General features: G+C 42.9%; 1 protein-coding gene across 2 annotated transcripts in view; it reads left to right on the top strand.

Annotated features, from left to right (window-relative positions):
• DNAJC16 (DnaJ heat shock protein family (Hsp40) member C16) overlaps positions 1–22,302 on the top strand; it is a 38,407-nt gene extending 16,105 nt beyond the window's left edge. For both annotated transcript variants that reach the window (XM_046662587.1, XM_046662586.1), the window contains 11 exons: positions 59–243; positions 2,139–2,243; positions 2,990–3,148; positions 12,820–12,950; positions 14,594–14,777; positions 15,525–15,707; positions 15,862–15,938; positions 16,952–17,032; positions 17,137–17,235; positions 17,816–17,986; positions 18,526–22,302. In XM_046662587.1, coding sequence (XP_046518543.1) covers positions 59–243; positions 2,139–2,243; positions 2,990–3,148; positions 12,820–12,950; positions 14,594–14,777; positions 15,525–15,707; positions 15,862–15,938; positions 16,952–17,032; positions 17,137–17,235; positions 17,816–17,986; positions 18,526–18,925 — 1,775 coding nt within the window. In that variant the 3' untranslated portion in view covers positions 18,926–22,302. The remainder of the gene's footprint in view (positions 1–58; positions 244–2,138; positions 2,244–2,989; positions 3,149–12,819; positions 12,951–14,593; positions 14,778–15,524; positions 15,708–15,861; positions 15,939–16,951; positions 17,033–17,136; positions 17,236–17,815; positions 17,987–18,525) is intronic.
• Positions 22,303–22,324: the final 22 nt, after the last annotated feature.

The following is a 22,324-nucleotide window of genomic DNA, read 5'->3' as shown; positions in this document are numbered from 1 at the left end:
TTTCTTTAGCTGCCATGGGGGCGTGAAAAGGCTTCATGTAACTCTTCCCTACTCGCAGGTGTGGGAATCGGCGTGGTCCATGCCGGGTACGAGAGACGCCTGGCCCATCACCTGGGAGCGCACAGCACACCCTCCATCCTAGGAATCATAAACGGGAAAATCTCCTTCTTCCATAACGCAGTTGTCCGCGAGAACCTCCGACAGTTTGTAGAGAGTCTTCTTCCGGGGAACTTGGTGGAGAAAGTAAGTACCTGTCGAGGAAAATCTGGGAGAGTGGTTTACAGGGTGCCCAGAACTTCTGACTGCCCTGCGCTCTGTCTGCCGTCATCTCAGACCCGAGTTTCATTGTGAGCAGGGCAAGACACATAGTAATTAATTAATAACTCACACTAAATCATTTAAAGGAAGTCTGTAGGAGACTGAAGTTTGAAACAAATGAAGCACAGATTGAGAGAATTCATCCCTGTTAATAACCACTGTGAAGATTTATACTGTTGTGGGAATCTGAGCCTAAAATGACAGTGAGTCTTATTTTCTAAACAAAAAATGAGATCACAACATAGGATGAAGGATTTCTTTCCAACTCATGGATTTATTCATTTGAAGGTATTTGTCTTATGAAAGTATTCAAATTAAATTACATTTGGTTATATATATAATGATCATATATCTATAGAAAATAGCAGATACCATGAAATCAGCTATTATTTTTGGAACTTTCAAAACTTAGAGTAATGCAACAATATGAATAAATTTCACAAACAAAAGATTGAGCTAAAGAAGCCAGGCACAAAGAATTCATACTAGTTTATGGTTTTTATATTTAAGATGCATCTAATATTTTTCTTTCAGTATCTTAGCTTAGGGATCAGAGGAACTAGAGCTGGATTCTTATTTTGCTTTAAATGATTCATTCCTTTAACAATACTAAGTACAGACATTTCCGTCGTATTTCTCCATGCGCTATTCATATACCTTCTCACAAGGATTATTATCATTATCCACAGAAGAAGCATTTATTGGAGTTAGCTTGAAAGGAAATTGTCAGAGAGCACTGTAGGCTCCTAAAACAATGATAGGTTGTCCTGAGGGTCCTCAAACGTTTATAAACTATCTGTTCTATGTCAGGCACTATGACAGGTGCTGAGGATGCTTTTCAAGGAGCTCCCTGCCTGGTGGGTGATTATTTCCATCCAATATGTTAAGAGCCCATCGTAGGGGCCGGCCCAGTGGCGCAGCGGTTAAGTTCGCACGTTCCGCTTCTCAGGTGGCCCCGGGTTCACTGGTTCGGATCCCGGGTGTGGACATGGCACCGCTTGGCAAACGCCATGCTGTGGTAGGTGTCCCACATATAAAGTAGAGGAAGATGCGCATGGATGTTAGCTCAGGGCCAGTCTTCCTCAGCAAAAAGAGGAGGATTGGCAGTAGTTAGCTCAGGGCTGATCTTCCTCAAAAAAAAAAAAGAGCCCATCGTACATAGAGAGTTGGGAAAGGCTTCCTGGCAGAAATGACCCTGTCCTGAGTCTGCCACGTGAGGGGAGAGAAGTAAGGAATGGGTTCCAGGCAGGCAGAGGTCTGGGACACGCAACAGCCTGCTTTGTATGAAGTGTCATTAGTGAGCAGAGAGGACCAGGTTTAGAGGGGTTGACAGAAATCTCACTGTGAGGGCCTCAGAGCCTTGACACCCCTTTAAGGAACTTGGGCCTTGGCCTGCAGGTGATGGAGCCATTGAAGGAGCAGAGGAGTGAAGTGATCAGATTCAGGTTTTATATAGATCATTCTGGAAGCAGAGTCGAAAAATAAACTATTTTGATAAACTATTTAAATTATGAAAAATTTCTAGATAGAAATTTGATTTATTCATGTTTTTTACTTGTTTTCTCAGGATTAATTTAAGGCATAAATAGTAAGAGTTCGAGTCTGTAAGAGCTGGAACATGTGAAAATATGAAATCAATTTCTCTGTTCCTTTAAATAGTTTTAGTTAAATGATGACAAAAGATTAGTTGTCTGCATTTTTTCTTTTTTATAAAACAATCTTTTACACATATTTGACTTTGTTTAATTATCTCCAGTCTGGATTATAATACAGTTATTGAAAATTAAATATTGAAACTAACACCCTCTTTTCAATTTAAGGTTACAAATAAAAATTATGTCAGATTCCTGTCCGGCTGGCAGCAAGAGAATAAACCACACGTCCTCCTATTTGACCAAATGCCCGTTGTGCCGCTGCTGTACAAGGTACTTCAGAGGCTGGGGTCATGTTTCCTCTTATTTTGGTGGAAAGAACTTGTAACCTGATTGTCCTTTTTGTAAGTAGTAGCTCGTTCTGTGAGAAATGTTTGAAGACCAGAAATTGGCCTTAACCACCATATATTGAGCACCTAGTGATGCCACTAGGGCTTTCCACATACATAATGGCATTTAGTCTTCAGAATACCCAACGATACGGGTATTAGCCCCATTTTCTAGACCAAGATACTGAAGCTTAGAGTGGTTGTATAACCTACCCAAAGTCTCCTACCGCGTACTGAGTATCGATTCCCTTGAAGCCTGTCGTTCTCCACAGCGGCCCTCTGAGTGACGCCTGGTACTGCGCTTCCAGCACACCTCTGGTCGCCACTGTGACGTGAGATGGGAGAGGAGGTATCCCATGTAACCGCTGGCATGGTCACTGCCATCTTGCGTAATTGGGGTACAGGTCATTCCTCAAATGCGCCATGCCTCCCACCCAGTGTAGATGTCAGTAAGATGAATATTTTGCTCTAGCTGTGAAGAAAGAGTTAGTTGTATTTAGCTTTGTTGGTACAGTTTTTGTGCACGGAACACCATAGACTTCCCACAAGGGTCCAAAGGTGTGGCAGCCCCAGCGGGCTGTGTAAGCTAGCGTTCATCTCTATCCGCTGATGTGAACAAGTCACACTTGGTTTGTAGTTTACATGCAGTGCTGTCAGGTTAATTTCTTCCTCTCTATTATGCCCTAACAGTTGACTGCTTTTGCGTACAAAGATTATGTATCGTTTGGATATGTATATGTCGGTTTGAGAGGGGCGGAAGAGATGACGAGACAGTACAACGTCAACGTCTATGCCCCCACCATCCTGGTCTTTAAAGAACACACAAACAAGCCTGCAGATGCCATCCAGGTACGTGAGGGTCACCTTGTTTCAAGATTGCTTTCGGGGCCGGCCCGGTGGCACAGCGGTTAAGTGCTCATGTCCCACTTCTCCGCAGCCCGGGGTTCAGCGGTTTGGATCCTGGGTGCGCACATGGCACCGCTTGGCATGCCCTGCTGTGGTAGGCATCCCACATATATAGTATAGGAAAATGGGCATGGATGTTAGCTCAGGGCCAGGCTTCCTCAGCAAAAAAAGGAGGATTGGCGGTGGTTAGCTCAGGGCTGATCTTCCTGAAAAAAAAAAGATTGCTTTCACATTTTATCTCATATAAATAAACAGCAAAATTGAACAAAGCAGGTAAGGAGGAGAAACTAGTCTTTAATTTCTTCCTGCAGAGGTACAGAATTGTTTTTTAAAGTTTGTTTTTCATCTGATTTGGTCCTATTTTGCTTAAAAAATAATTTTTTAACAGAAAGTAGAATGGTGGCTGCCAGTCCAGAATGGTGGTTGCCGGGGACCGGGGGAGGAAGAAGTAGGGAGTTAGTGTTTAATGGGTACAGCTTCAGTTTGGGAAGATGAAAAGGTTCTAGAGAGGGATGGTGGTAGTGGTTGCAGAATAATGTGAATGTACTTAATGCCACAGAATTATACGCTTGAAAATGGTTAAAATGGTAAATTTTGTGTTATGTATATCTTACCACAGTGATAGAATAATAAATAATAATCTTTTACCTCTAAATTGCCCCTGTTAGAAAATCAATAATCTGGGGCTGGCCCATGGCCAAGTGGTTAAGTTGGCGCGCTCTGCTTCAGTGGCCCAGGGTTTCACCAGTTCAGATCCTGGGCACGGACGTGGCACCACTCATCAAGCCATGCTGAGGCAGCGTCCCACGTACCACAACTAGAAGGACCCACAACTAAAAATACACAACTAATGTACTGGGGGGCTTTGGGAGAAAAAGGAAAAATAAAATCTTTTAAAAAAAAAGAAAAAAAAAGGAAAATCAATAATCTTATTCTAAAATAAATTTTAGGAATAAAATAAATTACAAAAATAAATTTGAGTTATATCTAAAATAATAATAAAAAAGAAAAAAAAGACAACCGTAGGGGCTGGCCCCGTGGCCGAGTGGTTAAGTTCGCGTGCTCCACTGCAGGCAGCCCAGTGTTTCGTTGGTTTGAATCCTGGGCACGGACGTGGCGCTGCTCATCAAACCACGCTGAGGCAGCGTCCCACATGCCACAACTAGAGGGACCCACAACGAAGAATATACAACTATGTACCACGGGGGCTTTGGGGAGAAAAAGGAAAAAAAAATTAAAATCTTTAAAAAAAAAAAAAAAAGACAACCATAAACTAACTTAGAGAACATATAAGGGAATATTTATCTGATCTTAAGATAAGGAAGGGCTGAAAGCATTGGGAAAAATCTTGTTGGAAAATCTTAGTAACTTGATTATAAGTTCTAAAATTTTAAAGTTAAACAGCAAGCTGGGGAAATATTTACAACCAATATAAAAGCAATTAATATCTTTAATTTCTAATGAGCTGCTTTTAATCAAGGAGATCGGGGCCAGCCTGGTGGTGCAGCCATTAAGTGCGCATGTTTCACTTCGGTGGCCCAGGGTTCACTGGTTCAGATCCCAGGTGCAGACATGGCACCACTTGGCAAGCCATGCTGTGGTAGGTGTCCCACATATGAAGTGGAGGAAGATGGTCACAAATGTTAGCTCAGGGCCAGTCTTCCTCAGCAAAAAGAGGAGGATTGGCAGCAGATGTTAGCTCAGGGCTAATCTTCCTCAAAAACAAAAAGGAGATCAACCCACAGCTTCCCAAGAGAGACCACTTCATGGGTCCAGAGTTTTGGGGGATGAAGATGTTTTGGAACTAGATACAGGTGATGGTTACACAACACTGTGAATGTACTAAATGCCCCTGAATTGCACACTTCAAATGGTTAATTTTGGGCCAGCCCCAGTGGCTTAGTCGTTAAGTTCAGCATGTTCTGCTTTGGCGGCCCAGGTTCAGATCCCAGGCACAGACCTACACCACTTGTCTGTTGGCAGCCATGCTGTGGTGGCAGCCCACATAAAAAAGAAAAAAAGAGGAAGATTGGCAATGGGTGTTAGCTCAGGGCAAATCTTCCTCAGGAAAAAAAAAGGTTAATTTTGTATTATATGAATTTCACCTTAATAAAGAAAATTTTTTAATAAAACTTCCCAAGAAAAATGGGCTAAGAATATGAATGAGATTCTGAGAAGAGATTTAATAATCACTTTTTAAAAATTGATGTTCAAAAAAGAAATTGGATCTCATTATATAATCAAAGAAAGGCAAATTTATTTCTTCTCCCATCAAATTGTTAAAGATTTTCAAAATAAAAATACTCAGTAGTATTGAGAATGTAGAGAAACAAGCACCCTTTTTTTTGCCTTGCTGGAGGAAGCTTCAGAAGTTTCCAGGTTTTCAGGAAAGCAGTTGGGTGATAATGTATCAATTGCCTACATTCATTCAGCAAAAGAGTACTCCTGAGTCCTTGTTCTGTGCCCAACGCTACTCTCCGTGCTGGGGAAACCAGCAGAACTCCCTGTCCCATGTTCTGGTGGAAGTGACAGACCATCAGTATAACATACTTTATTATATGTAGTCTGTTATATGGTCATAAGTGCCAAGGAGAAAAGGCAGGAAAGGAATGTGGAGTATTGGGGGGAGAAGGTTCCCATTTTTAAGGCAGACTGGCCAAGAAGGGCCTCATTAAGATGATACTTGAGTGTAGGCCTGGGGGAAATGAGGTTCCCCTTTAGGAATCTATCCTAAGGGAACAGGAACTCAGACGAGGAATTACATACGGAGACATTAAGTATATCCATAACAGCGAAAATGGGGAGGAAATACAAATATCCAACAGTAGATAATTACTGGAATATCCCAAACAGGGACTGTTATATACCCATTTAAAATGGCAATTCAAGGGTACTTAATGATGGGGATGATTTTCATAGCATAATGTTAAAGAACAAACAGGGTGCAAAGTTGAGGTCCCTCAACATATATCAGGTCTCAACTCTATCTGTGGTCGTCTCAGACCTGAGTTTCACTTTGAGCCGGGCAAAACACATAGTAACTAATTTCTCCAACTTAATCATTTAAATGAAGTCTGTAGGAGACTGAAAATTGAAACAGACAAAGCACAGAGACTGAAAGATCTCAGCACATATCAACTGTATATACAGTTTAAACATTCATCTCAATTTCGTAACATGTGATCTGTGGGTGTGCATACAGGTGCATAGGAAAAAACTGGAAGTAAATACATGAAAACGTTAGTAGTTATCTCTTGATGGTAGAATTATATGTTATTTTAATATTTAAGTTTTCAAAAGCCCCTATAATAAACATGTGTTATTGTATTTTTTAATGTTTTTTTTTTAAACAATCATCAAGGACCCTTTGATTTACCTTCTTTGAAAGGAGGCTAGAATGAGAACAAGAAATTCTATAAAATCCTTTATTTCATTCACTCAGAAACCTTTCATTTCCTGCCTGCTACGTAGTAAATACAGAGCCAGCTCTGACATCCAGAGGTAGTCTTTGTCCTCAAGCAACTCAAAGTCAGGAGAGGAGAGAGACCTAAAGGCAGTTTCCATCCATCTTCATGGATGCCTCACTTAGGTGTATCGTAAACTCAGTGCCAGGTGAACATGGAGGGTCCCTGAGACTGGGGACAGGAGAACGATGTCGTGTGTGGCAGACCGGATGGGAAAGTAGGTAGTAGGGAAAGAAGGGCTTGTTTAGGGACAAGATAATAAATTCAGTTATGGGTATTTTGACTTAGAGCTGCCTATGGGGCATCGAAGGGGAGACGTCCATCAGGCATGGGGTCTAGGCATCTGGATCTCAGGAAAGGCAGGTGAGCTGGGGACAGAGATTGGTGGGTCATCAGTGACCGGTTAGAGGTTGAAGTCTTGACTGTGGGAGATTCCCAGGCCTGGTCTGTAAAGTAAGGAGAGAGGGGGCCATGGACACACTCTGGGCAACCACCAGCAAAAGAGGGGGTACCTCGTGGCGACTGAGAAGGACTGAGAGAGAGTCAGGAAGAGAACAAGTGCCCAGTTGGAGAGAGAAGATCGTCTCAATCCAAGGTTAATCTATGGAGATTTCTTAAATTGCTTTTTAGTAATAGCTTATACTCTTGAGAATTGTTATTTATGTATCCCCTGGAGAAAATTGTAAGTCAAACACATTTACAAAATTACTGGTACAGTGGATGCTTTACCAGTTTGCTCTTTATGGATATAAATGTGTGCTTATAAACCGGGTCCTCCCAACAGCAAGTGGCTGAGTGTAACACAGTGGCACCGGTTGTTTCGTGTAGTTCTAGTTCCCTCGTTTTCATTTGCTGTATAGTGTCTATGCCACATTATAGTGTGTTTACTCCGTCTTCCGTTGATGGACATTTCGGGGCTTTAGGAGCAGTACCGCATGGACGTCGTGTGTATCCCAGTGCACCCATGCACACGCTTCTGTGGGACAGCGGTTTTCAGAATGTGGCTCACCGACCCCTGAGGGGGGTCCCAAAGGCCCTGTAAGGGAGTCTGTGAGATCAAAACTGTCTTCATGATATGAAGACGTAATTTGTCCTTTTTCTTTGTATTGACGCTTGCACTGATGGTGCACAAGCAATAGTGGGCAGAGCCACCTGTGCACAGCGGAGTGCACAGCCAAGGCCTGGGCAGCCGGCTGCTGGTGGGCGTGTGTTCTTTGCTCCTAAGCCCTTGCCGTAGAAACAACCAGAAACAGCACTCATGCCACTCAATAGCCTTCATGAAGCAGTAAGAAGGGTAAATTGAATCAGTCAATAAACTGCCCCTGAGTTCACCTCTTCTTGGTATTTTTAATCTCCTGTGTGACGGAATGGGAGGTGTGCATAAAGCACTTCAGCCGCTTGCCCAGGTACAAAGATTGTCTAGAGGACAAGCATTTGTGTGGTTGCTTAACTCGAGTTTTGAACTAGCCACTTTTTTAAGACAGAACATCATTTTTACTTGAAAGAATAACTGACAGACAACAGGGGCTGGCCGGTGGCCGAGTGGTTAAGTTTGCACACTCTGCTTCAGCAGCCTGGGGTTCATGGGTATGTATCCTGGGTGCAGGCATACACACTGCTCATCAAGCCATGCTGTGGCAGTGTCCCATATACGAAATAGAGGAAGATTGGTAACAGATGTTAGCTCAGGGCCAATCTTCCTCACCAAAAAAAAAAAAAAAAAAAAGAATAACTGACAGACTACTACGGTTATTCAGACTTGGGTATTTGGCAGACATGTTCTCAAAAATGAGTGAAGTGAGCAGTTTAAGGGAAACAACTGACAATGTTTGCTGCCGGTGGTAAAATTTAAGCTTCTGAGAAAATGACAATTTTGAAAAATTTGTATTGGCCACCATGACCTTGACAGCATCTCAAAACTTTCTGATGAGATTGGTGCATCCATACGATTTTTTTGATGTGTTTAATAAAATTCCTCAGCATTTGGAAGATCAGTGAACCAATATTTTCCAAATGACTGATGCACGATATTACAAAATCACACGTGAGTAAAAGACCCATTCTCAGTGCAAGGTGGTCAGTGAATCTTCATTTAACACAGTATTAGAAGTTCATTGGATTTGCATGGCAGCTGACCTTTAAGACATTGCCATTTATCAAGTTTTGGTGTAGTGGCAAAGAAGAATATCCTCAGTTATCTGAAAAAGCTGTTAAAATAAACCTCCCTTTTCCAATTATATATCTGCATAAGGCTGGATTTTTCACCCGAAACAATCTATCACTACAGGTTGCGTGTAGAAGCAGATATTAGAATCCTCCTGTCTCTTCCGTGAAGGCAGACGTTAAAGAGATTTGGAAAAATGTAAAGCAGTGCTTCTCTTCTCACTAAACATTTTTGGTTTTAGAAAATATTATTTTTCATTTAAAAATGTTATTTGTGTTAACTTGTATGGGTTTGCTGTTATTTTTAAATGAATTAAGTATATTTTAAGTTTCTCTTTTAATTTATAATGTATCTAATAAATATCAGTAGATAAAAATCACATAAACAAAAGCTCTTTGGGGTCCCCAATAATTCTGAAAAGTGTAAAGGTGTTCTGAGACCAAAAAATTTGAGATCTGTTGCTCTAGGTACATCTGGTTGCAACACTGCTGGGCCCTGGAATATGCAGATCTCCAACTTTGCTAGATGATGTGTTTTCCAAGGTGATGGTGCCGATTTGCATTTCCCCCAGTCACGTGTGAGCGGTCTGTTGCTCCACCTCCTTGCCAACACTAGGCCAATTTAATTTTTCTGAGTTGACGGAATATGTAATGGTATCTTGTGATTTTGCTTTGCGTTTCCCTTATTTACAACAAAGCTGAGTGCCTTCTCATTTGTCTCTGGGCCTTTTGGATTTCCCCTTTTGTGACATGCCTGTCAAGTCTTTTACTCTTTTTTTCTACTGGATTATCTGCCTTTTTGTTAGTGATTTGTAGAAGTTTATTTGTGTGTTATAGCCTTTTTCCCCTCCTCTTTTATCGTTGATATGTGTGGCAAACATCTTCACCCATTCTGTAACTTGTCTTTTCATTCTTTCTGTGGTCCCTCCCTTTACATTATTTACTGAAGTGCGATGCACACGTAGAAAGGTGCACAAAGCAGAAGTGTAGAGCTCAGTGAATTATCACGGAGCGAGGACATTCACGTTAGCAGCACTTGGGTCAGGAGATAAAATATTGTCAGCACCCCAGAAGGTGCCCTCTTCCTCCTCCTTCCCAAGGGTCAGCGCGGTCCTGTTTTCCAACAGCAGCGATTAGTTTTGCCTGGTTTTGAATTTTATGCACATGGAGTCATGCAGCGTATACCTCTTGCGTCTGGCTCCTGTCAGCTTGTTTGTGAGGTTCACGTGTGTCATCTGTGGAGCCTGGTATGAATATGCCACAGCGTATCTGTCCGCTCTACTGTTGACAGACATTTGGGTCTTCCCAGTTTGTGGTTATTTGACTAATGATGCTATGAATATATTCTTGTATTTGGTGACTTTTTGATGAACATAAGTTCTTACTTTTAATATATTCACTTGCATCAATATTTCCTCTTATGATTGGTTCTTTTTCTTTACTATTTAAGACATCTTTCCATACGCCACGATAGGGAAGATTTTCTTCTCATGGAACTTCTAAAAGCTGTATAGTTTTGCCTTTTCTATTTAAGTATAAACCATCTGGAAATGGTCTTGATACCCGGTAGACAACCCTTCTCACTTTGTTTTTTGGGTTTTGGTGGGGAAGGAGTCTCTTCAGAAGCATCTTAGCTCCTCTTGGTCTTTTGTACTTTTTGTTTACATTTTCAGTTCTGTCTGTCAAGTTCCATCAGAACAAACCAAAAAACCCCTGTTGGAGTTTTACTGGGTTTGTGTTGATTCTTTAAATTAGTTTGAGGAGAAGAGACATCTTGACAAAATGGAGCCTTCCAACCCATGAACATCGTATCTGTTTCGTTTAGGTCTTCTGTACTGTATCTCCATAAGGTTTTATACTCTTCTCCATAAATACCGTATTTCTTTCCAGCATATTTCTAGGTACTGCATAGTTTCATACTTTTTTAAAGGGCATCTTTTTTTTACTACTTTTTCTGTTGGCTGGTATTAAGTAATATAATTGTTTTTTAAATACTGACTTTGTATCCAGCAACCTTGCTAATCTCTCTTATTGATTTTAATAATTCATCTCTGTCACCTTTTGGATTTAGTAAGTATGCAATCATGTCATCTGAGATTAATGTCAATTTTGCTGCTGCTTTTTCCAGCCCTGTTTCATTTCTTTTTCTTACCTTACTGCCGACCTCTGGTGCGACATAGAATAGAAATGTAGTGATGGGGGCATCCTTGTTCTCGATCTCCATTTCCCCTACAAGGATGATGTTTGCAGAAAGCTTTTTGTAGATATCCTTTATCAGATGATGGAAGTTCCCTTCTATTCATGAATGGTATTGATTTTTATCAAATACTTTTTCCATGTATATTGAGATTATCCTGTTTTTTTTCTTCTTTAATCTTCTGTAATGTGCTAAATCATATTAATTTAGTTTCTAATGTTAAACGTAACTTGCATTCATTAAATAAACCCAACAGGATCCTGATTTATATTATGCTTTCAGTACGTGGGATTCAGTTTGCTAACATTTTGTTTAGGACTTTTGTTCATTTCTGTTCAGAAATGAGATTGACTTCTGACTTCTCTCTTCTGATGGCCACCTGGGGCTTTGCATCATGAAATGAGTTGGGGTATGTTCTCCCTTGTTCTACTCTCAGAAAGACTTTATATAATATTGGATTGTCTTCCTTGATAGTTTGGTTGAAAACATCTATAAAACCATCTGGGCCTTCACTTGTGTTTAAGGAAAGATTTTTGACTACTGATTCACCTTCTTTAATGGTTATAGAACTATTTAAGTTTTCTCTTTTTTTCCCTCTGGATATTGCTGTATTTTTCTAGAAATTTCTCTATTTCATCTGAATTTTCAGATTTGTGTGTGTGTGTGTGTGAGGAAGACTGGCCCTGAGCTAACATCTGTTTGCTGATCCTCTTCTTTTTGTTTGAGGAAGATTGTCACTGAGATAACATCTGTGCCAATCTTCCTCTGTTTTATGTGGGATGCTGCCACAGTGTGGCTTGACGAGCGGTGCTAGGTCTGTGCCCAGGATCTGAACCTGCAAACCATGGGTTGCCATGTGGAGCATGTGAACTTAACCACTGCACCACTGGGCCAGCCCCTAAATTTTCAGATTTAAACAGCTTTTTCTGTTTTTTAACTTCTGCAGCATAGGTAACGATTCCTCCTTGTCATCCTTGGTAATAGTTATCCGTGCCTTCTCTCTCGTCATGATTGGTTTTACCAGAGGTTTATCAACTTTATTTAGCTCTTCTAAAGAACCAATTTTGGTTTTGTTAATTCTTGTTGTTATATGTTTGTTTTGTTTCATTGATTTCTATTTTTATCTCTATTATTTCCTTTCTACTTTCATATTTTTGCTGTTTCTTTTTAACTTCTTGATATAAATGTCTAGTTCATTAGTTTCTTTTCTATTACATGCATTTTAACAGTACCCTCCCAGTACTACTTTTTCTGCATCCCAAAGTATTTCCAAACATAAAGAGATTTTCTGGTTTACCTTATGTATTGATTTCTAGGTTAACTGTGGTCAGAGAACCTGCTATATATAATTTAAATCCTTCAAAATGTATGAAAGTTGGTAATAACAGAGGTCATCATGCAGTTTTGTAGTCTGCCTTTTATACTGAGTAACACTGTTACTTTGGAGTTTATTTTTAATTGTTCAGTTTGCTACGAATCTTGAATGGAAGTAAATTTGCCTAAAATTCAAAATGATTAACTTTTTAAATCTGCCAGCATAAACAGTATCCGAAAGTTTTCCAGTGGAAAGATCACTCGATTTTCCTTTTGACCGAGACAGCTGCATCGTTGCTTTCAGCCCTGCATTGTTGAAATGGATAACTGCGTGTTTTATTTGCTCAAACAGGTCTGTCTGATTTGGTTGTATTGGTTTAGCCAGGCTCAGCCACATTTTTATTAAGTGTGTAAGTAAAGCCCATTTGCAGTGAGAAAACTGAATAAAAATCAACCCTTCCTTGGTTTTTCTGCAGGCCCGAGGTCTGAAGAAACAGGTCATTGACGACTTCATCACCCAGAACAAGTATCTGTTGGCAACCAGGCTCACCAGCCAGAAGTTGTTCCAAGAGCTCTGCCCTGTGAAGCGGTCTCACCGACAGAGGAAGTAAGGACTCAAGGCTTTGCCTCTGCTTGTCACCGCAACAGAGGGGCGTGTGGATTTTACTAGAGGGCAGTTACCGTCTACCTGTGACAGTCAGAAGTTAGTCTTCACTTAACAATATTGACTAACAACTGTGATAGTGGTAGGGTGTGCTAGTCTAGGACCAAATTATTGGATGTGCCAACCTGGCCTAGGGGTGAGAGACAGTCTCCCTAAGAGGTAACACTTCAGCTGAGACCTGAAGGATGAGTAGACGTCAGTCAGCTGTCAGGCAGAGACTAAGGCACTTTAAAGAAGCATGGAATATGAGAGAGTTACTGTTCCTACTAGAGTATTCCACACAGGGTGAGTCTTTGCTGGCCTTGGAGAGGGTCTTGGAGTGGAGTCAGGATAATGACTATACAGGAGGGAAGTGTTGGGTACTAGGGAAATGTTAAAATAGTTAGCTGGGGATGAGAAGGCTGAGGCATACTTATTCATACAGAGTGTCTAAAAAGTTTGGAAATACAGGGAAAATATTTATTATACCTCTTTCAGATTAACGAATCAGTGGCTTTAAATTCAGGGCTGTTTCATCTGTGAAAGCTGTCTGGATATGAAAGGAAAACATGTTGATCATATTATTTGAAAATATAACTAAAATATTGTTTAAAATAAGAAAATTCCCGTTTCCAGACTTTTCAGATTCCTTTACAGACTTGAGAGAAGAAGGACTTTAATTGAACATAAAGAAGAGTATCTAGACTTTAAGGATTGTTAGTTACACAGCCTTTAAAAAATACCCCAAATCCACTCGCTTCTCACCTTCTTTACCACTGCCCCCCAGAAGAGGCCCCCGTCATCTCATCGAGACCACCGTGTTAGCCTTCCAGCCAGGTCTCCACACGTCAGCCAGGGATCTTCCCAAAACTGAATTGGATCAAGTCCCACTCCAGCTCGGGGTCTTTGCACTTGCAGTGCTGTCTCCCTCGAATGCTCTGACCCCATTTCCTCTTATGGCACACTTCATTCAGGTCTCTGCTCAAACATCACCTTCGCAGGTGACATTTCCCTGACCAGCCTGTCTAACGGAGTGTGACTCCCAACCCAGCCTGGACTCTCCCTCTGCCCTTCTCTTCTTTGTTTTTTTTCCATAACACTTGCCACTGTTTATCACGATGTATCTATTTATTTGTTGTCTGTGTTACGTGGCATATAGTACGTGCTCAGTAAATACTTGGGCGGCTGAATGAATGATTAGCTCACTTTCCACTGGGACCATTGCACAGGAAGCCCTTCAGAATGAGGCTCAGCAGCCTCGGGCCTGCGACAGCATCGGCCAGCCCTGCCTGCGGTGGAGGAACTTGAGCAGATGGCTTCTGAAGGGCCCCCTGCATCGAGGCTTCAGTGACCGTTGCCTTAAAAGAAATTCCTAAACTTTGTAAAGTTTGGTTTGGGGAAAACCTCACCAGTGTGGAAAAGAAGCAGGTCATTAATGGCCTCGAAATCTTCTCTCATTAGAAACTTGCAGGGTACAGTTTCCTTAATAAAATGTGTTCGCCTCTGTAAGATGAGCACAACCTCTTCTTCACCTTCCCCTGCCGTCACAGCTTCCAGCTACGGCCTTGGGGACTGGTTATGAAGTCTTGTCTCTGGTTGTTGTGCAGGTACTGTGTGGTTTTACTGACCGCCGAAGCTAGCAAGTTAAGCAGACCCTTTGAGGCCTTCCTGTCCTTTGCCCTGGCAAACACACAGGACACAGTGAGATTCGTGCACGTCTACAGCAATCGGCAGCAGGAGTTTGCCAACACCCTACTACCGGACAGTGACACCTTTAAAGGGAAGTCAGCGGTGAGTCCTGGATTCTCTCTGACCCCAAGCACTTCACGAGCACATGGCACTTGATTCTGTTTCCTCCTTCCTCAGGAGTTTTGAATACAGATCCCAGGAAATACAGAAATCTCTGAGCCTGTTTTGAAAGCCTACCCTTAAAACAGTCTTTTGCCCTGGTGATTTCACCTCCTAGGTTTTTAGCCTTGGACCTTCACAGAAAGCATCTTTCCTGTGAGTACAGATTAAAGTGCGTCAGTCCCTGTCAGCAGCTCTTCCCCATGGCAGGTCTAGTCTTGCAGGACCCAGTTTGTGCAATCTTCCTTAGGCTGCCAGGAATATGCTTTCAGAATTCCTCCCTCCTGTGCTTCAGCCTACCTCGTCTCTCCTTCCTCTCCCTCCTTTGTCATCACTCGACAGAAGCACGAAATTCTTCTCTTTTTCATTATTTTGGTAATCATGGAAAATCTTTTTAAAAAACAAAGATTTCCTTCAGTATAATATTAAGCCAAAGGTTATAAAACAAAGTCTGTTGAGAAGAAAGAGCTTTAACTTCTAACAAAAGCTTTGGAAAGTTGCCATAAAAATAATTTCTTTTGAAGGAAAAATTTAAATCCCTTGCAGATATTTTATACTCGTGCGTATCTGTGTTTGAGCTTATTGCTGGCTTCACTAGACTCTTTTTTCCATCCTCCCTGAAAAAAAATCGGAACAACAATAACTGACCATTCTTTTGAGACTTCTAATGGTTTTCTCTCTGTCTCGCAGGTGGCTATCTTAGAGAGGCGCAACACGGCAGGAAGGGTGGTATATAAAACCCTGGAGGATCCCTGGACGGGCAGTGAGAGCGATAAATTCATCCTTTTGGGTTGTCTCGACCAACTGCGGAAAGACCCAGCTCTGCTGTCCTCGGAAGCTGTGCTCCCCGACTTGACCGATGAACTTGCCCCTGTAAGCATGTGGCCCGGGAGAGTGGGCTCCGGGCACGGCTCCTGAGCTCCCAGGGCCCACGCGGAGGTTCGGCAACAGCACCGAGTTGGGGGCAGGGACTTCCCCCTAGGACTCAGGGATTCAGTCCTGACCATCGTCCATTTTCTCTCAATAGATTTTTCTCCTTCGGTGGCTATACTCTGCTTCTGACTACATCTCAGACTGCTGGGATAGCATATTTCACAACAACTGGTAGGAATATTGCTGGATTGAATTTCTTTTCCTCCATTAATACCAGGACCACTGTTCTGCTTTTGAAAAGACTCTGTTCTTTGATTTCAGTGTGCACTCAGTGTAGGCAAGTGCAAGAATGTTTACACATTTTCAACAGCTGTTCCCTTTTTCCTCTCTTTCAGTAACTTCACATTTTTTATATTTGCTGAGTGACCCTTTCCCACTAGTTGGGAAAGAAAGGATCACCCTGGCTGCCCTTGCAGATAGCAGGGCCTGGGGCTGTCCTCTGCACCGGGGTACCCCTGGTGCCACTCCTTGGCCTGACACACGTGGGCTCCAGCATATAGATGTAAAACGGATGCGTGACTTAACCAGAGGAGGAGGGCTGTCCCGCTCCCACCCCAAGAAGCCTGTGAGCTCCTGAGGGGCAGACCACTCCTCGTTCATGTCTGTGACTCCTGTCCCCCCGCACAGTGCCTCTGATGGCTGTTTGTAGGTGAATAAAATTAGAGCGCCGATCCTAGAGAAAATCTTGAAAAGTCAACTTTTTCTCCCTACTCCGTCGCTCTGGGTTACATCTGAATTATTCTGGCCAGAAAAAAATTATTAAAATAAAGGAAATAATTCCATAGACTTTTTAGTCAGTGAAATTGCCCGCAACATCAGTATGTTCTTCCATGTTCACAACTGAAGTTTTTGTTACCCCTCTGTTTCCTTCTGCAGAATTTATTAAGCACAGCCTGTTATACTGAGAAACAAAATCCAACCTTTAGCGTAAGCTGTGAATTAGAACAGTAAGGAAAAAAGAATCTCTGCTTTCCCCACCTCCACGACTCCCCCCAAAAAACCCTCTATTTGCGTGAAATTAGAAAGTGTTTATTGATATGAAGGCATTTTGGTTTGGGGTTGTTTAGGGGGTTCTTTTGGGTTTTGTGGTTTTTTTGAGCCAGAGAGAAGAAACCTGAAACCATTAATGGACACATCACAGCAACCCAGCTAGAGCTGAGCCGAGTTTGTTAACTTTGTTTTAGGCGGGAAATGATGCCCCTGCTGTCGCTGGTCTTCTCTGCCCTCTTCATCCTCTTTGGCACCGTCATCGTTCAGGCTTTCAGGTAAAGGCGTCCGTGCTTCCCAGTGCGATTTCGGAAGGGCGAGCCCCAAGCCTCCAGGGTTGTTGGTACGCTTTTTTAGTAAAACTCCTTTTTTCTTACTTTAGTGACTCAAACGATGAGCGAGAGTCAAACCCCCCAGATAAAGAGGAAGCCCATGAGAAGGCCGGGAAGACTGAGCCAAGCTTCTCCAAAGAAAACAGCAGGTTTCTCTCACAAAACACCAACCCCCCCCCCTCCCACCATCAGCAGCAGCCTGGCAGATGTGTGGTCTGAGGAAGCGGCGTCTGCGTATGGAGTAAACCTAAGAACGCCGCTCCCTCCCCTTCGTGTGAGACGTGGATACAGGGAAAGGTCGCTGCCGATCAGTGGCTGCTGAGGAGGCCCTCAGGCATTTAGACACAGGACTAGTCATCTTCCACTCAGTACCTTCGGTTTCTCAATCCCAGATTTAATAATGAGGGCAGGCAGCAAAGAAGCAGGTCAAAGAGACGCTAGATGAGCCGGAAGCAGAGAATGGTGCGTCACCATAACTGTGTTGACGACCTTCGTCCCCTCCTGAAGCCGCTTCTGCGCCGACTGAACGGCAGCATCTGAAAGGCTCTTTATAGGCCCGGGATTACCTGGTCGGGGTCATCCCCATCCTGCCAGCGTGTCAGGCTTAAGACTATTAAATAACATGTCTAGTCTTGTTAGGACGTAGCATTTTCTTCTGCTTGTTCCTTTTAAAAGTAATGGCGTTCCCCTGTCCTGATAACATCTTAATTCCTCAATATTTCTCTACAGCAAGATTCCTAAAAAAGGCTTTGTGGAGGTAACAGAACTCACAGATGTGACATACACCAGTAACTTGGTACGCCTGAGGCCAGGCCACATGAACGTGGTCCTCATCCTGTCAAATTCCACCAAGACCAGCCTACTGCAGAAATTCGCTTTGGAGGTCTACACGTTCACTGGGTAAGCTTGTGTGTGTGTGTGTGTGTGTGTGTGTGTGTGTGAAAGAACATGCACATTTAGGTAAAGAGGGCACTAGAGGGAAATTCTGTCCTGTCCTCTTTGACCTTGAGGGACTTTATTTGTGCAGCAAGCTGTTGGCTGTGACCTTTCCAATCTGGAAATCTAAGCCATTGTGCGGGGACCTGTTCTCCCCTTGATTTCATGTTCTGTTGGTTCTGAACAGAAGAGCTTGCCTCAGTCACCTTCCCTGAGCCCTTTCAGGACACTGACCATTCTCTAGCTTTTGTGTATTTTCCTGAAACCAGACTCTGAGGGTGACGTACGTGACACCCAGCAAGGGATGGGGAAACGGATGAGTGGCATGTTGCAGCTGCCGTAGGAGCCCCCCAGCTCCCACAGAAATCCTGCATTTCTTCTGTAGTCGGGCCCCATCCAACACAAAGCCTTTTCCTGTTATTTGAAGTTTGACTGAGGTATTTATGTTCCCTGCAATTAAATGTTCGGAAATGCCCTCAATCCTCATTCTGTTCTTCCTACAGGAGCAGCTGCCTACACTTCTCCTTCCTGAGTCTAGATAAACACAGAGAGTGGCTAGAATACTTATTAGAGTTTGCTCAAGATGCAGCCCCGATTCCAAACCAGTATGATAAACATTTCATGGAGCGCGACTACACTGGGTATGTCCTGGCTCTGAACGGCCACAAGAAATACTTCTGCCTCTTCAAGCCCCAGAAAACGGTCGAAGAGGAGGAAGCCATGGGGTCCTGCAGTGATCTTGACTCTTCCCTCCATCCGGGTGAATCTCGAGGAAAGTCTTCCAGTGGCCTTGGATCCAGGCCCATCAAAGGAAAATTGAGCAAGCTGTCCTTGTGGATGGAGCGCCTGTTGGAAGGCTCCTTACAGAGGTTTTATATCCCGTCATGGCCTGAGCTAGACTGAGAGGACTTCAAAAAGAGACGTGAACTCTTCAGAGTGTTTAACAGGCCCCTGTGAACAGGTATTTTCAGGACTCAAACTATCACAATGAACAGAGTATAGATTTTAGATTATTCTTCTAGAACAATGGCTAGAAGAATCTTTCCTTTGTCCTCTTCTAACCTAGGAGTGAAAAGCACCACAAGTTGAATTCCCTAGGTCAAAATATCTTCCTTTGGGTTTTTTCCCTCATTTGAATGCCGCACTATTTAAAACAGACTGCTCCTTCCCTCTTCCTTTGTTGTCCCCGTCACGTGCACATGCCACCCTCCCCTGTCCAGCCTCTGTGCTGTGGGAGAAGCACAGAGCTCAACGCTGCAGCAGGACCCGGACGGACCCTCAGGAGCCTGGCGTGCTGGTCGGGTCTGTTCCTTGCCCTCTCTGCCCGCCTCCTGGCCCCCGCTGTGCCTCTGCCACGGTGCATGCTGTAACAGTGGAACAACCCACAGCAGCTTCTAGGCCCTGCATCCTGAAAGAGGCCTAGTTCCAGGCAATCTTACATTTTGTGGTTTTCCTGGTAGTAAGTGGCTAAAAGTCTATTTTGGGGGTATCCCCCTACAGCAGTCTGTCAGCCACAGTTTTAAAAGAATACGGATGATTAGGGGTTCTGCACATGAGTTTGGTTTTCTTCCCAAGACAAGGGAAGGGAGGGCTGGGCTGTGACTGAAGTGACCCCTTTGTGAGTGTCTTATTATAGCAGCCTCCACAGCACTAGCTAGAGCCGGGGAGGGGTCCACACGGCAAGGAGGACTGTGATGGCTTTGAGCCCTTCACGTGTACGTTTTCAGATGCCTTTCTGCCTCTGTCGATTTTAGGGGATGGATATTAGGAGCCATAACTCGTAGTCTTGTTCTCTGAACGTAGAGATAAGCTGCTATAAGCCAGTAGATGTTAAACTGAAGACACATTATTCACCTGCCGTGAGTCAGGCGCGAGGAACCTCTTCCCTCCAGGGGTGTCTCTTTAGTAATATCAGACATGTCTGTGTATGAAGGAACCGAGCATTCCTCAGCAACTGTATTTTGAACACCGTCACCCTAAGAGTGCTGTGTCTTCAAGTCCTCTTTGTGACAAGTCAACCAAGACTTGTTCTAGATTCCCGTTTTGCAAAAGGCTTACTTTGAGCTTCTGGCCTATGTTTGATGGTTCATCTTAATTGTTTTCACTCTTACCTTACAACTGCTTCACCAGTAACAGGCTCAGACCTATCATCAGCACCCCAGCTTGCTGAGCTCCGCTGCGCGACGGGCTCCAGGCTGAATCACACCAGCCACTTAGTGAGCTTACCTTTTCTTTTTAAGGCAAAGCCACCAAAGGAGTCTGGACAGCCTCAAAGAGTGGTCTGTTCAAATGTGAGAGCAGATTGCCCTTTTGTAAAGTAAAGGGTCAAAATCAGCGATGGGGCAAAATAAGTTAGTATTTTCTTTAATTATAATAGCTTTAAATTAAACCATTTGGATCCTGAATAATTCAAATGTCGAGCTACAGTAGCAAGTAGTAAATTATTTGGGTCCAGGAATTCCTATAGTTTTAATGGGATCTATAGCTTTATTAAAAAAAAATAAATCACTGCCAGGCTTCATTTTTCCGCATGATCCTCTAAAAACGGATGCTCACTCTGTTGCCATCTCTCATGGCACCCGGCCCAGGCAGAAGTGACCAAGGGATTCGTTTGGCCCCTTGATGGCACCAGTCCTGAAAAGTCTCTGCTGCGTCTTTTATGGCCAGGTTGCTCGTACTTGGGTTCAGTGGTAGGTTTTCATTTTTAAATTCTGATACTAATGGAATTCCTGACCTTAATTTCTGAAAACCAAAAACTCCCCAGAGTTGTTCATTTAAAAAATTTCTATCATTAAAATAAAAAGCACCTTCAGAGAGCTGCGCCTCCCATCTGTACTAGGACAGGAAAGTGATAATAGGATTGGAAACATTCCTGGCAAATATCTCAGTCCAAAAATTGTACAGATCTGTTTATGGTTTGGTAGGTACGTCCCCCAAGAGGATGCTAGTGAGGTTTTATTTTAAATTGAACTTTACCCTTGACCACCAGGCCTTCCCTCCAGAATGTTGTTTGCATGAATTTGTTTACTTTTGTGTCAAATGGATGAGCCGTTGTCATGCTCAGCCAATGCCACCATTTCCCTTTCTGATTTCCCTTTCTGATATGTGTCATCACTCAGACCCAATGCCACCATTTCCCTTTCTGATTCCCCTTTCTGATATGTGTCATCACTCAGACCCAATTTGGGTTTCAAGTTACCGTCCTAGTCTTTGAATATCTTTAAACTGACAACATTGATGTTTTTAAAGGTAGATTTTTCTCATTGATACAGACTATGCATCATGTTTAGCAGATGGGATGAAAACTGGCCTAAAACAAGTCTCTGTAGAATACACGCCCATTTAAAAAATATTTTTTTATTGCCCAGATGTCTGTTGCACAGTTGGTCTGACATAGAGGTCGTCAGCTCCTACTAAGCAATTTCAGTGAGCAGGACTGCCCCAACTTCAGTAGGCTCCACGGTCTCACTGCCATCACTTCACCATGAAAATTTGGTTGTAGTTTTCAAATAATAGGTTTATTTCCTCCTCATTCAGTATATAAATGTTTTCCTGATATAAAAAGAAATGGGACCTGATTATGTTTTAAGTGATTTGCTTTATTTGAGAAAAGGGATTAGAAGCAAACATTCAGACTTTTTTTTTTAAAGTAAAATTCTTTAAAAGCTGATGCACAGCTCTTTACAGATGAAACGTTGCTCACATCCAAATACCTGACATCGTCCCTTGAAAACAAACGCAGCGTGGCAGCTGCTGAGTCTGTCTGATTTGTCAAGGAGGATAATTATGCTTTTGAGACAGATCTGAAAAGAAGGTGAATATTTTGCACTTTTGATACTCTTAGGAACAAATAACTTATTTGGCAAATGGTGTCTTTTTATGTTGTTTTGTTTGTTTTGTATCGGGATCAGGCACTGAAGCTGATGTCATTTTTGTTTGAAGAATATCACAGACTGGAAGCAGAAATAAACTGTTTTAATGTCTGATGATTACGCGCAGCTCTCCCATTACGAGATGATGATTCGATCATGGCCACGTCAACAAAATTGAGTTTGCATGTAACTCGGCACATGCTTAAGGTCACGTGTTAACTGCCGATTTCGGGAACCGTCAGAGAGGGTGCGCCGGCCTGGAGAGGGGGTAATGCAGAACTGAGGCTTGCAGGGAGGGGGCTAAGAAGTGTCATCGGCCCTTGGGAGGCCAGCTGATGTCGTCTGGTTTAGAAGACATTTCATGCACCCTCCTGGGCGTTTGAGTGGGAAGTTTATTTATTAGGATCCACCTGTTACTTTCTTTCATACT

Source organism: Equus quagga, chromosome 5, assembly GCF_021613505.1.
Source record: "Equus quagga isolate Etosha38 chromosome 5, UCLA_HA_Equagga_1.0, whole genome shotgun sequence".
In the NCBI taxonomy this organism is placed as follows: Eukaryota; Metazoa; Chordata; class Mammalia; order Perissodactyla; family Equidae; genus Equus; species Equus quagga.
The sequence above is the reverse complement of the archived record's forward strand: the minus strand, read 5'-3'. Positions and strand labels throughout refer to the sequence as shown.